Genomic DNA, 14,682 nt, shown 5'->3' with positions numbered 1-14,682 from the left:
GCTGGATCCTGCATCCCAGTAGGGTTTGTTAGGATACTGTGGGGTTGTTTGTTGAGTGATAGGGCACATTCCAACCTTCTGGAGGGGGGGCTTCAAAACTAAATTCAGCCTAGGATTCTGTATGGGAGGTACATGGCTTTTGTCTCAGGTTTGATGGGGTAGATCATTACAGCAGCTAAATGGCCTCTACAGGTCTTGATACTAGGTTTTTTTTCTATTCTTTGTATTTAAGAACAGGAATAATTTATAAAAATAGGTTTTCTCAAGAGAGGGAATTCTGCTGGTTGCAGCTGCTGCTGTGGCTGCATTTAGTCTTCACTTCTGGGTTATCTCTGTATCCAAGCAGGTGCCAGGGGCACTGCTAAGTTGTTCCACAACATTGATCCATGCATCTTGCATTATGCTGTGTTTATACTGCTTCTTATCCATGAAGGTTTTAGAGTATGAAATTGTAGAAGTGCTTTTTATCTCACTTTAAAAAAAAAAAAAAGGGGGGGCGGGACACACAGCAAAGATTATCTTGTACAGTTTGGGGTTTGTTTGGATGAATTGAATGTTTCCCAAGAAAAACACACCATAACTTTCTGATTTTTTCCTCCATCTTGCTTGTGTCCATATTGAGACTGTGTAGGTTTTGGAGACTTTTTCCCCCCAATTTTTGGGCCACCTTGCCTTCTGATGTCACACAGATCAACCCAGGATGACAGGACACATGGAAGACTTGTGTCCACAAATTCCATGTGCAACCTGCCCAGAGAGCTCTGAATTGCTTTGCACAGCTCTGACCAAGGACTGATGATGGGCATGTGATTTTTAAGAAACAGATCAGTATCAGACTGGAAATGTGTTGAGGCACACCTGTTCATTACTACTTTCCCTTAAATGGCCTGTTTTCTGTACAGCATCACTCCTGGGACTCCAGCAGGGGCAGTTTTAAGGCAGAAGATGATTGTAAATAAATTTTCAGAGGTGTTTTGGAGAGTCCCTTATTGCTGTCGGAGGTGGCTGTTGGAAAATTCCTTTGGGAGGGTGACTTGCATGCTTTGTTGTAAGAGTGACTCCAGAATTAAGGAGCATTGGCAAGTGCAGTGAGATGAGTCTGAGGCTGTGGATCACATGTAACTGTTTCCTCCCTACTGTCTTTTAGGGTGAAATTTGCAGGGAGGTGGTTTATGTGTATCATTCCTTAAGGAACAGGGGAGACACTCCCATGATGGGGACAGATGACACTGCCAGTGAGGATGGCACGGCCCAGGTTTGTTCCTGCAGACACACCAAAAATTATCTTTCCATGGTAGGTTTTGCTGCCTGAGATGAGCTTGCCCAAAATGGCAGCAGGGCCTGGGTTCTGCCGTGATCCTCAGCACCCAGAGCCTTTCTGCCCAGCCCTGCAGTGCCCAGATGAGCTGAGGCTGCACCACAGAGGCAGTTTAACAGTGGAACTGAGCAATGTGATCTCATGCTTGATTAAACACTCGAGATGTTAACAGGATTTCTGGTGCATGCCTTATGGCCCAGTGAGCAAAGCTACTGGAGCAACTAAAAGAAGCTCTTACTGGTGTGTCCTTAGCACATCCTCTACTGAGGCTACTGGATAGGCCAGCAGATATTCCCTAGGGATCACTGCCACGCTAAACCCATGTTAGATTCTGTATCCAATGGAACACACTGCAGGGGTGCTGCATCAACTTCAAGGTGGCCAATCTGAGCCGCTGCAACCTGGCCTGTGCCAGCCTGTACTGTGCCAACCTGGAGAGGGCTGACCTGTCAGGGTCTGTGCTGGATGGAAGAGCTGCTGCAGCTTGGGAGGGCTGGGCTTGTGTTAACAGAGAGGAACTGGAACAAACAGAGCGGTGTAAAACATCGAGTTCTTAAATATATTCTAGAGTTGTTCTGGTTCCCAAAGCTTTCACACCTCCTCACACTAATGATTTAATGGGATTTACTCCCAAAGCAGAAATTAAAAGTGTCTTCTTGATTGTCTTTGGTGTTGTTCTTCCAGCTCTCAGTGACTCCTGTCTGTGCCAGTGTGCCAACCTGCCAGGGGTGAAGATGCTGCGCTCCAACGCAGAGGGAGCGTCCCTGAAAGGCTGCAACTCTGAGGACCCATCAGGCCTTAAAGCTAATCTGGAAGGTGAGAAGCTTTTGCCTTGTCAATCTGTGCCAAGTGAAGCCTGTGTTTGTACATTTCTATGGCCCAGAAAAGGTCCAGCTGTGCTTTGTCCAACCCTGAGAAGGGCCCACAAGGGCTGCACTGAGTCTGTGACCATCTCAGCCCCAAATCCCCTTGTCCTCCTCCAATTCACACAGCTCTGAGGCAGCACCAGTGTGGAGCTGCTGTGTTTCTGACTGGTTTTCCTCACAGAACCCCTTTCTGTGTGTGTTCCAGGTGCCAACATGAAAGGAGTGGCCATGGAGGGCAGTCAGATGACAGGAATTAACCTCCGAGTTGCAACGCTGAGAAACACCAAACTAAAGAACTGTAGCCTCAGGGGAACAACGTTGGCAGGAACTGATTTGGAAGTGAGTTGGGATTCGTTTTCCATCCTATTCCTTTCTATCCTCTAGTCAGCTGGTAATTTGGGGGATTGCTGGCTTTTGGTTGACCTCTCCAGCTTCAGAGTACAATGGAGTTCAGGTAAATGGACTTCAAGTAAAGCTTTGAACAGAGTTCTGGGTGCATTTCACTGACACTTCTTTTTCTTTTCCCCTTCAGAATTGTGACCTATCAGGTTGTGACCTCCAGGAAGCCAATTTGAGGGGCTCTGATGTGAAAGGAGCCATCTCTGAAGAGATGCTGACCCCCCTGCACATGTCCCAGAGTGTCAGATAGGGAAGAGAAGACGTCGAAGAGGAAGGAATCCAAACATTTCTTGTGACTTTCTTCACCTCCTCCCCTTCCTGAGTTAGAAGGAATGGTTATTAGACAACTTCCATTTGCAGTAGTGCCTTAGTAGACTCTTTCTGATCACTTTTGGGGAGGGAATTTTTGTTTCAGAGGTGGAAAGAGAGAATTTCTCCCGGTGTGAAGAGAGTGAGGAAGTGGGCTGGTGGTGAAACCAGAAAGTGGGGCTGGTTTGGGGGGGAGGGTTCAAGACTTTCATTGTTTAGCATTGCCTGACTTTGGAATGCATTTTAATTTCTAAAGCACAATATATGCAATTCTATTTGTTAAGTCTGTAGCTGCAATATGATAGAAAATGTTATTGCTGTATAGTAGCAAAGAAAGTTGAGGTTTACAGGTAGACAAGTGTATTTACAGTCAGTGTCTTCATTCCAGCAGGGTGTTAATGCCAGGGGTGGTCACACAGTGCCCACAGGATGTGTTCAGGTCTCTGCTGGGGTGGAAACAGTGGGGAACTGTCCTCAGAGGTCCTAAATTGCTGTGGAGTAGCTGGAGTGTAGGTTTAGAGCAGCTTTATCCCCTCAAATGTGCAGAGGAAGCTGCTGCCCCTGCAGGGACCTGCCCAGAGCCCGGATTGAGTTCCCCCTGGAAGATCCCTGGGCAGAAATGGGCTGTCTTAGTTAATGCTCTGCAAAGGAGTGTGAAATTGCACTCTCAATCCCAGCTGGGAAGAAAAATTCCTCTGCTTCCACATGTCCTGACCACTCCAGACTGGAGTTCCTGTAGCTTTTTCCTTCTTTGTTGGGAATTCAATGGACAGAGGAAAACACAGAAGTGTCCCCAAAGCAGAGAGAAGCTCTGGGGCCACAGCACCTGATCCCCCCTCTTCTCATCCCTTCAGGACATGAAGAAATGTCCCTCAATGTTTTCCCTCAATGTACTGTGGAAATAGTCCCTGAAAGCATAATCATAATCCCATTTGCCAGCCAGATCCACTCTGGGCTGCTTAAAGTGGCTGTAAAAGCATCTTGCCTGGGGCCAAGTGCCCCTTCCACACTTGCTTTACCTGTGGAAAAAAGCAGGGAAAGCTGTTTTTGATGTAAGCACCCTTCATGTCTCAGTGTTTGTGGTCTTGGGAATCCTCACGGACCTGGAAGAATGCCAGATTATCTGTTGTCCTAAGATATGTAGGTGGAGATTGTTTTGATCTGTGTTTAAATCTTCCTTGCAAATACAACTGATAGAAAACAACGTAAAAACCAGGAAAAATAAAAAAAAGAGAAAAAGCCAATACGAGGGAAAAAAAGGAAGGAAAAAGAAAAAAAAAGAAAAAAGACAGAAAAAACAGGAAAAAATGACACAAATAGAAAAAAAAAGAAAGAAAAAAGTAAAAAGGAAAAAAGAAAAAAGAGAAAAGGGGGAAAAGAAAGCAGAAAGAAAAAAAGAAAAAAGAAAGAAAAAAGAGAGGGGGAAAAAAAGACAGAAAAAAAAAAGTCTTACGTAGAAAGGGCCGCTATGATCAGCCAAGACTACAACTCCCGTGGTGCCCCGCGCGGTGCGCAGGCGCGGCTGCGTGCGGGGGCGCGGCCGCGTGCTGATTGGCTGCGGCGGTGTTCTCTAAAGGCGGTGCGCGCGCAGAGCGGGAATCGGTGATGGCGGCGGGGCCTTTGTCTGTGTGAGCTGGCGGGGCGTGCGGGGGAGCGGGGTCTGGGGATCCCCTCGGGGGCTGCGGGGAGAGCGGCTGTGGGTGGAAAGGCTGGAGGGCTCGGGAGGGTTTAGCGCGGGGGTTCGGGGTTCCCGTGAGGCAGAGCGCGGGATTGCAACCCTGTCGGGGGCCGCGGGGCCCGGGAGGCCTCCCAAGAACTCGGATGTTGGATTCGGGTCCTGAGAAATTCCTTCGGAAAAAAAATTCAAAACCACCCAACCAAAAAAAGAAGCGAAAAAATGAAAAGGGAGAAAAAGATGAAGGAAAAACTGCAAGGGCCAGGATGATTTTATTGCTTTGGTTCAGTTTTTCCTTGGTCTCCTCCTCAGATTCTCTGCTCTCTTCCTTTACAGAAAGCTCTTCTGCTGTTCTGTGGTTTTGTGGTCCCTTAGGGGCTTTTAGGGGTCCCTGAGGCGGTTTTAGGGTGTCTCGGGGGGGGGGGTTGATGTCGTGAGGGGACTTAGGGAGGAGGTTGAAGGTCCCTGAAGGGGTTTGGGAGTCCGTGAGAGAGTTTTGGAGTCTCCGAGGGAACTGAGAAGTCCTGGAAGGCTTTGGGGGGGCTGTCTTTGAAGCAGTTTAGGGGTTTCTAGGGGGATTTTGGGAGTCCCAGAGGGTTTTGAGGGTCACAAAGAGTGTCTTGGGTACACTAGGGGGGTCTCAGGACTCACCTGCTCATGGTGCTGCTCCTCCTCTTTCCCCCCAGACATCATTAGCCCCCCAAAATGTGCCCTAGCCCCCATTTTCCCTCTAATCCCCTCCCCACACAGATCCCTTTGACCCCCCCAAGACCCCTTTTAACTCCCCCAAATACACCCAAAGCACCCCAAAATCCTCCAAATCACCATCAACTCCCCCCCCCCCCAGATCCCCCTAAAGCTCCCCCAGCTCCCCTCAAATCCCTTCCAATCCCCCCCAAAAAGGGATCACCCGGCACCCTGGGACAGGAACACAGTGGGCTGTACTGGGGGCACTGGGCTGTACTGGGAGGGCACTGGGGGGGATCAGGTGTCCCATGACAATGTTGCCCAGCTCCAGGAGAGATCTGAGGATCAGTGAGGAGGTACTGGTCTCTCCTGGTCTGTCCTGGTCTGTACCCCCAATCCCCAAAGCCCCTCCCCAGCTCCCCCAGGACCCTCCCAGACCCCAAATCTCCCCCCCGGCCACTTCAGGCCTTGTCTTGGTCCTGCTGCCTCTTGAGCGTCTGCAGCTGCTGCAGAACCAGGCATTTCATCAGCAAATGTGCAGGTGACCCCAAGCTGGGGGTGTGTTGATGTGCTGGAAGGCAGGAGGGCTCTGCAGAGGGACCTGGCCCAGCTGGATCCATGGGCTGATTGCAAGGGGATGAGGTTCCAGCAGGCCAAGGGCCGGGTCCTGCCCTTTGGCCACAAGAAGCCCCGTCAGCCCCCGGGCTGGGGCCAGAGTGTCTGGAGAGCAGGCAGGCAGAAAGGGAGCTGGGAGTGTGGATGGACAGGCAGCTGAAGAGGAGGCAGAGTGTGCCCAGTGTAATGTTAGAAAAGCAGAAGAGGTTCTGGGATGGTTCTAGAAAGAAAGAAGCCCAGAGACCAGTGTAAGCAGGCAGCCCTGAGCTTGCACATGATGTCCCCTCCCTGCAGGTTGATGTCCTTGAGCCCAGGCCCTGAGGTGAGGCTGAGAAGTGGCGCGGAGGTGAGCCCAGAGCTGTCCCTGAGGTGAGGCTGAGAATAAGTGCAAGGCAGAGGTGCTGCTGAGGAAGGAGAGCCCAGTGGTGGGGAAGAGGCGAAGGTGCCCATCCCGATAAGGTGCTGTGTCCATCCCCTGTGTGCCAGGTGAGCTGGGGCTTTGCTGCAGAGCTGCGGGCGCTGATTTGAGCGTCTCCAAGTGCTGAGATGGTGGGCACCCAGGAACACAAACTGTGCCTGGCCATGGAGCCTGCAAGGAGGAGCAGAGAGAGCCCTGGCAGTGTGGGGGGCCAGGTTGTCCCTGTGCCTTCCCCTGCAGGCCCTGTCTGTCCCTGCTGGGCCCCTGTCCATCCCCATCAGGTCCCTGCCCGTCCCCCCCGGGCTGAGCTCCCCCCAGGAAGTGCCGTGGAGCTGAAGCTGCTGCCATCCCCCCCCTGCAGCCGCTGCCCCAGCCAAGGGAGCAGCAAAGGCAGGGCCAGGAGCAGAGGCAGCAGCAGGGGAGCCCTGGGGGGGCCGGGAAGGTCTTGTGTGGGTCAGGAAAGAGGCGCTGGGCACGAGGCCGGGGCTGTGCTGAGCAGGCCCAGCCCTCACATCCCCCCAGCCAACGCCGGCTGCCCGGGGGGCTTGGGAGGGACCCCCAGCCCGTGTGCCCCACACTGAGCTGGCAGAGAGAGAGCCAAGGGACAGGACCACGGGCAGGGCCACGGGTGAGGGACAGGCAGGGCCATTGCAGGGCCACGGTGAGGGCACAGCCTGTGGCAGCAGAGCTGCCCAGGGCCGGGGGCAGCCGGGGGTGTTGGTACCAGGCAGTGGTGGGGCCGAGCAGAGCACGAGGCCTCTTGCAGACCCCTGGAGCAGCCTCCCACTTGCCAGCCCCGCCCTGGTGGGGTGACACTGTCCCCTCCCTGCAGGACACTCCCCCCGAAATCTTCGTGGGGGCCTTTTGTGTCTATTCCTGGTTGCTGATTGCCTCTGGGGACCTGAGGGAGCCTCTGCAATCCCATGCATGGGGCACAATCTCCTGTGCAGAGCTTTACTCCATTCAGACTTTGCAGGGAAATCTGTGCTGGCATCCCGAGTATGTCACGACCCCCAGCACTGCCCCCAGCATATTTGGGACGATTTCCCCCTTTCCTGGGCACTCTTGGGGGGGGAGTGTGATTGTTCTCCTGCTGTTGCTGTTGCTGCTCCGCCCCTGTCCCTGCCCTTCCTGCCGCTGTCGGGTGAGCGGAGCGGCCACGATGGGAAAGGGGCGAGAGAAGCGAAAAGAGCGGGTGGGACCCCCAAAGGGAGTGTGAGGGGCAGTGGGTCACCCCCAAGGGAGCTGGGGGGGGCCTGAGTTTGGGGGTGGGTGGGAAAGGGGTGGGAGAGGGGGGCTATGGGGAGGGAGAGGGGGCTAATATTCATATTTTGGAGTATTTTTCAGCTGAATTTCAGCTTTGTGCAGTTTGGGGGGATGAGGATCTTCTTACTATTTCTGAGGGGTTTTCTTGCCTGTATTTGGGTGGTTTAGGTTTTTCTGAGCTGAATCTTGGTGTTTTGGAGGTTTTTATGGACACAGGATGCCCGGTGAGTTCTAGAGATGGACTTGGGCAGGAGGAACCCCCAAGCCAACGTGCTCAGCCCTTGTTTTCCCCCCATCAGGATTTGTCCTTCCCAAAGCTTGGTCGGATGGAGGAGGAGGCTGCGAGGAAGAGGAAGATGCCTTGGGCCCCCCAGGCAGGTGAGGAGGAAGTCAGTGTCCCTTTGGGCGGGTGTTGTGCTGGCTCTGTCAGCCGAGCATGGCCCCGGCTGCAGGACAACCCCGCTGGCGCCGCCGTCCTGCCGGGGCCGGAGTTGGGGGGATGTCCTTGGCCTTCCCTGTGGGCCGGAGGCAAATCCCCTGCCTGTCCTTCTTGCTTCCTGCCCCAGGCCCTGAGCTGAGGACGGAGAGCCCGGAGGACAAATCCCCCCGTGAGACCCTGGTGGGAGAGGCCGTTTTGAAGGGCTCCCCGGCGCAGGAAGGCAGCGGGGAGGAAAAGGGCCGGAGATCCCCCCACAGGAGGGGCTCCAAAGCCAGCCCAGGGTGCTCTGAGGAGGAAAGAGCCAGCCTGTGCTGGGAAGGCGGCCAGAGCTTGAGGGAAAACTCTGAGCTGGTGGTCCCTGAGCAGCCTTCCAGCAGGGAGAAGCCCTTCAAGTGCTTGGAATGTGGGAAGAGCTTCAGGAAGAGCTCCCATCTCCTCAGCCACCAGCACATCCACACTGGGGAATGGCCCTACATGTGTGAGGAATGTGGGAAGAGCTTCAGGCAGAGCTCCAACCTCCACAAACACCAGCGCATCCACACTGGGGAACTTCCCTACAAGTGTGGGGACTGTGGGAAGAGCTTCAGTGACAGTTCCAACCTGATCCGCCACAAGCACATCCACACTGGGGAACGGCCCTACACATGTGGGGAATGTGGGAAGGGCTTCAGTTGCAGCTCCACCCTCCACACCCACCAACTCATCCACACCAGGGAACGGCCTTACACGTGTGGGGAATGTGGGAAGAGGTTTCACACCAGCTCACATCTCCTGAAGCACGAGCGGACGCACACGGATGAGAGGCCCTTCTGCTGCACTGACTGTGGGAAGGGCTTCAACCGGAACTTCCACCTCATCACCCACCGGCGCATCCACAACGGGGAGAGACCTTACAAGTGTGGGGAATGTGGGAGGAGCTTCACCCAGAGCGGTAACTTGACCAAACACCAACGGACCCACCAGTAAGAGAAGCCCTTTGAATTCCCCGACTGCAGGAAGAGCTTTGGCCGCCGCTTCCACCCCGAATGAAGCCCCTGATGGTGAGGCACCCCCTGGAGTCCAGCGACTGTCAGTCCATCCCTTTCGACCACAAAGGGCCAGTCCCCTTTCCCAGGGACAAGTTCTTCCAACAGAACCCTTTTTGAGGAGTGTGTGGAGATTCCTGCCTTGGCTGGGGACCCCCCAAGGTCACTGCTGGAGGTTGAGAGCAGAGATCTCCCCACGAGCGTTGGTCTGGGGGAGTTCCATCCATCTCTAATTAAGAATTATTGCTGTTGTGCCAGCTTGAATAGAATTGCTTCAACAATTGCTTTGGTGTAGAGCCCTGTCCTATCTTATCCTGTACTCCTGGTAATTTTAGTGTTTCTACTGTGCAGTAAATAATTCTGATGAAGATGTTTTGTCTGATCATTTGTAACCCTAAATAAATTCCTTTCTATCAATAGATCTGATTTGCCATCATTAAAGCTGGAGGACAAAAATGATTCAGTCACACCTCTGTAATTCCTCTGAACTGAAAGTGTTGGCATAATTCAAGGCTGAGATTGGATCCATCAGCCCCCAGCACCCCACAGGAAGTTGGGAGCTTGGGGGGCCAGCCCCTTTTGCCAGCCCCTCTGTGCCCAAAGACCCCCATGGGACCGTCAGACCCACCAGACCCTCTTTTCCACCCTTTTCCCTGTTTCTCCCATTTTCCCATTGTCCCCTTAATCCTAATTTTTCCCCCTGAACAGTTTTTGGGTCCAAATCACCACTTTTTGCTCCCTCTCCTGTGGGTGCTGAAGGAGAAAATGAAGCTGCACACACAGAGTTCCATTTCAGGACTTGTCTGCCCATCTTTCCAGTGTCCCCCTTTCATTGGGGTTCCTTTGGAAACAGCGCCTGGGCTTTGTCTTTTAGTCCACTGGAATTCCCAGCATGGCCCCAAAGCAGTGCCCTGATCCCACACATTCCCCTCCCCTCATGTGCTGGCTGTGTTCAGCCACCAGAGAAAAACACAGGCTGCCATGCAGAGCGTTCCAAGTGGTTTCCACTTTGGCAAACAGCACTCTCTGGATGGAAAACACCAGTCAAGGCCAAAACACTCCCTTTGGATCTTCATTAACTGAATGCAGCTGCTGCTGCCTTAACTTGTTCCCACAGAAATTCTCAGGGTTCCTTTGGTTCCAGGAGGCCCCACAGGTCACATGGGACCCTTGATTTCAGGGGGTTCCAAAATGTCTCAGGAATCCTTGGGTTCCAGGAGAGCCAGGAGTTTCACAAGGAGCACTTGAATGCAGGAGGTTCTGCAGGGTCCCAATGGCCCCTGGATTCTGGGAGGTTCAGAAATATCTCCGGGCTCCCTTGGTTCCAGGAGGACACACATGTCAGCAGGAACCCTTGGTTCCAGGAGGTTTGACAGTGTCCCAGAATTCCTTTGATTTCATGAGGCCCTGGATTGTCCTAATGGACTCCTGATTCCATCAGCCCCCTCAATGTCACAATGGTCCCTTGGTTCCAGGGGTTTCCGCAGTGTCCCAGGGTTCCTTTTGTTCCATGGGGACCTGCAGTGTCACAATGGGCCTTGAATTCCAGGAGTTTTGCCAGGGTGACAGTGGTCCCTTGATTCCATGAGATTCCGTAGTGTCCCAGGGCTCCTTTGGCTCCAGAAGGCCCTGCAGTGTCCCAATGGTCCTTGGTTCCATGAGGTTCCACCATGTCCTTGCTGGAACATGCGTGACTGTAATGCTGCCCCACCTGCAGAGCTGCCTCCAGCTCTGGGCTCCAGCACAGGAAGGACATGGACCTGCTGGAGCGAGTGCAGAGGGGAGCAGCAAGAGGATCAGAGGGATGGAGCAGCTCTGCTGTGAGGAAAGGCTGAGAGAATTGGCATTCTTAAGCCTGGAGAAGAGAAAGCTTTGGGCTGACCTAATTGTGGCCTTGCAGTGTCTGAAGGGAGCCAACCAGAAAGATGGAGAGAGACTTTGGACAAGGGGCTGGAGTGACAGGACAAGGGGCAGTGGCTTCACACTGAGAGAGGGAAGGGTTGGAGGAGATAGTAGGAAGGAAATCTTGAATCTGAGGGTACTGAGATTATCTTGAAAGCCCCTCCCAAGCCAAAGCATTCCATGATTGTGGGACTGGTGGGTGAGGTGGTGGTCAGAGCCATCTGGGGCACAGGGACCCAAAATGAGGGAGTTTTCCATTGTGGGGAAGGAAGGAGGGGGCAGCAGAACTGACCCCTTGGACACCTGGCAGGCAGGCTTTGGCTGGAAGCTGCTGATGGGGAGCTGAGTGAAGCCCCCACAATGCAGGAGGAAATGGTCAGTGACCTGCTCTGCCAGTGAGACCCCCCCAAGTGCCTGGGCCCACATGGGATGCAGCCAAGAGTCCTGAGGGAGCTGGAGAAAGAGCTGGCCAAGCCACTCTCACTCATTCCCCAGCAGTGCTGCACAACTGCACAAGTCCCAGCTGACTGGCAACAAGCACATGGGATGCCCATCCCCAGGAAGGGCCAAAAGGAGGATCTGGGCAACTCCTGGCCTGTCCCATTGACCTCAGGACCAGGGAAGTCCATGCAGCAGATCCTCCTCAGTGCCATCCCATGGCACGTGCAGGACAACCAGGGGATCAGGCCCAGCCAGCGTGGGGTTGGGAAAGGCAGGTCCTTCCTGACCAACCTCATCTCCTTCTCTGACAAAGGACCCACTCAGCAGCTGAGAGAAAGGCTGGGGATGTGTCTCTCTGGAATTCCAGAAAGCCTTTGGCACCATCTCCCCCAGCATCTCCTGCACAAACTGGCTGCTCATGGCTTGCCCGGGGAACTTTGCTGGGTGACAAAGTGTCTGATGGCCCAGGGAGTGTTGGGGAATGGAAGGAAATCCAGGTGGGGCCGGTCACTAGTGGGGTTCCCAAGGGCTCAGGGTTGGGGCTGCTCCTGTTTAACATCCTTCTGGGTGACCTGGGCCAGGGGATCGAGTGCCCCCTCAGGAAAGTCGTGGACAACACCACGTTGGGTGTGAGTGTGGATGTGCTGGAGGGCAGAAAGGCTCTGCAGAGGGATCTGGACAGGCTGGATCAAGAAGGCCAAGTGTCAGGGCCTGCCCTTGGCTCCCAACAACCCCCTGGAACGCTCCAGGCTGGGGGCAGAGGGGCTGGAGAGCTGCTCAGCAGGAAGGGACTTGGGGGTGCTGCTTGACAGGGACTGGATATGAGGCAGAGTGTGCCCAGGGGGGCAAGAAGGCCAAGGGCATCGTGGTCTTTGTGGAGAAGAGTGTGGCCAGCAGGAGCAGAGAACTGATTGCCCCTCTGTGCTGGGCACTGGGGAGGCCCCACCTGGAGTGCTGTGTCCAGTTCTGGCCCCTCAGTGCCAAAAGGCCCTTGAGGGGCTGGAGCGTGTCCAGAGAAGGGAACGGAGCTGGGGAAGGCTCTGGAAAACATGTCTGCTGAGGGACGGCTGAGGGAACTGGGCTTGTTGAGTGTGGAGAAGGGGAGGCTCAGGGGGGACCTCATTGCTCTCTGCAATGACCTGAAAGGAGGTTTTAGTGGGTGTGGGGGTTGGTCTCTTCTGCAAAGCCTTTAGTGACAGGAAGAGAGGAAACGGCCTAAAGTTGCATCAGGTGAGGCTCAGATTAGATATTCCAAAACCTTTTTTCCACTGAGAGAGTGTTCAGGCATTGGAACAAGTAGCCCAGGGAGGTGGTGCAGTCTCTGGAAGTGTTCAGGTGTGTGGTGGGTTGACCTTGGCTGGACACCAGGTGCCCTCCCAGCCGCTCTATCACTCCCCTTCCCAGTGGGACAGGGGAGAGAGTAAGGTGGGAAAAAAACCCAACTTGTGGGTTGAGATAAGGCAGTTTATTTAAAGCAAAAAGTAAAGCAATGCTTGAACACGCAGAATCAAAAGAAAGCAGGGTTTGTTCTCTGCTTCCCATGAGCAGCCATGGTCGGCCACTCCCGAGGAGCAGGGCTTGGGTCCGCGGGACGGTTCCTTAGCAGGCAGCCATCAGACAATGAATGCCCCCCTCCTGCTCCCTTGCCCTCAGCTAAGGAAGGAATGTCCCAGTGTTGGTGCTGTGCTCAGCAGTGGCCAAAACACTGGGGTGTTCTCAACCCCCTTCCAGCTGCCAATGCCAAGCCCAGCCCTGGGAGGGCTGCTGTGGGGAACTGAACTGCAGCTCAGCCAGACCCAACCCAAATATCTATGGCACATATTCTATAGAATCCATCCTTAGGTGTTGTGTGATAGATCTGTAAGATATTACAAATAATAAGCAATAATAAGGCAAGTGTCCTCATTAGGGACACCCCCCCAACCTACTGCCTGTGTTTGTTCCCTGGGGGTCTCTGCAGCAGCAAGCACAGCCCCACACTGACTGCTCTGGGCTGTGCAGGCATTTGTGGTTCTGCCTATCTGACACACACCCCCAACCTTGGGATGGATCTGGATGTCTCTGGATGTGATGTCACAGGGGAGATGTGATTTCATATGATGGATGTGATGTCATAGGGGAGATGTGATGTCACAACAAAGATGTGATGTCACAGGGGTGCTGTGATGTCGCAGGGGAGGACGTGACGTCGCAGGGTTGATATGATATCACAAGGGAGGTGTGATGTCATATGATGGATGTGATGTCATAGGGGAGATGTGATGTCACAGGAAGGATGTGAAGTCACAGGGAGCTGTGATATCAGAGAGGAGGACATGATGTCACAGAGGGGGATGTGATGTTACAGGAAGGATGTGATGTCACAGAGGAAGTTGTGATGTCACAGGGGAGATGTTATGTCATAGGGGAGGATGTTATGTCATAGGGGGGATGTGATGGCATAGGGGAGGATGTGATGTCATAGGCGAGATGTGATGTCACAGTAAGGATGTGATGTCACAGGGAAGATGTGATGTCATAGGGGAGGATGTGATGTCATATGGAAATGTGATGTCACAGTAAGGATGTGATGTCATGGGAGGACATGACATCACAGGCATTATATGACATCACAGGAGAGGTGTGATGTCATATGATGGATGTGATGTCATAGGGGAGATGTGATATCACATGAAAGATGTGATGTCACAGTGGAGATGTGGTGTCATAGGGGAGTTGTGATGTCATAGAATATGTATGATGTCATGGGGAACTGTGATATCACAGAAAGGATGTGATGTCACAGAGGAGCTGTGATGTCACAAGGATGATTATATGATGTCACAGAAAGGATGTGATGTCACAGGATGAATCTGATGTCACAGAGGAGCTGTGATGTCATAGAGAGGACGTGATGTCACATGGATGATATAATATCACAGGAGAGATGTGATGTCATATGGTGGATGTGACATCATAGGGAGATGTGATGTTGCAGGAAGGATGTGATGTCACAAGGGCGCTGTTATGTCACAGGGAGGATGTGATGTCGCGGGGATGATATGATGGATGTGATGTCATAGAGGAACCTTGATATCACAAGGATATTATGTCACTGGGAGGATGTGATGTCACAGGGCAGGTGTGATGTCATAGATGAGCTGTGATGTCACAGGGGAGGATGTGATGTCATATGGGAGATGTGATGTCACCGGAAGGATGTGATGTCACAGGGGAGCTGTGATGTCACAGGAATGATATATCAGGAGAACTGTGATGTCATATGATGGATGCGATGTCAGCTGTGATGTCACAGGGGATGTGTGATGTCATAAAGGAGATA

General features: G+C 53.2%; 2 protein-coding genes across 2 annotated transcripts in view; both read left to right on the top strand.

Moving 5' to 3' along the window:
• The window catches only part of LOC135404965 (uncharacterized), an 801,303-nt gene that overhangs the window by 581,436 nt on the left and 205,185 nt on the right, over positions 1–14,682 (top strand). Inside the window, 1 exon segment of the mRNA XM_064639689.1 lies at positions 8,367–8,954. Within this exon segment, the coding sequence (XP_064495759.1) occupies positions 8,367–8,954 (588 nt within the window).
• On the top strand, positions 1,214–3,039 carry LOC135404540 (BTB/POZ domain-containing protein KCTD9-like). Its single transcript, XM_064639278.1, has 5 exons — positions 1,214–1,255; positions 1,675–1,791; positions 2,029–2,134; positions 2,390–2,523; positions 2,717–3,039. Exons 1-5 carry the CDS (start codon positions 1,214–1,216, stop codon positions 2,831–2,833), a joined length of 516 nt encoding a protein of 171 aa, XP_064495348.1. The 3' UTR covers positions 2,834–3,039.

This window comes from Pseudopipra pipra, chromosome W (assembly GCF_036250125.1).
Source record: "Pseudopipra pipra isolate bDixPip1 chromosome W, bDixPip1.hap1, whole genome shotgun sequence".
NCBI classification, from domain to species: Eukaryota; Metazoa; Chordata; class Aves; order Passeriformes; family Pipridae; genus Pseudopipra; species Pseudopipra pipra.
The sequence above is the reverse complement of the archived record's forward strand: the minus strand, read 5'-3'. Positions and strand labels throughout refer to the sequence as shown.

Excerpts from the sequence above, each read along its gene's own strand:
- LOC135404540 (XM_064639278.1), top strand. The coding sequence starts at position 1,214 with ATGGGGACAGATGACACTGCCAGTGAGGATGGCACGGCCCAG. Across the intron at positions 2,135-2,389 it reads CCTTAAAGCTAATCTGGAAG|GTGCCAACATGAAAGGAGTG; the intron begins GTGAGAAGCTTT and ends TGTGTGTTCCAG. Across the intron at positions 2,524-2,716 it reads TGGCAGGAACTGATTTGGAA|AATTGTGACCTATCAGGTTG; the intron begins GTGAGTTGGGAT and ends TTTCCCCTTCAG.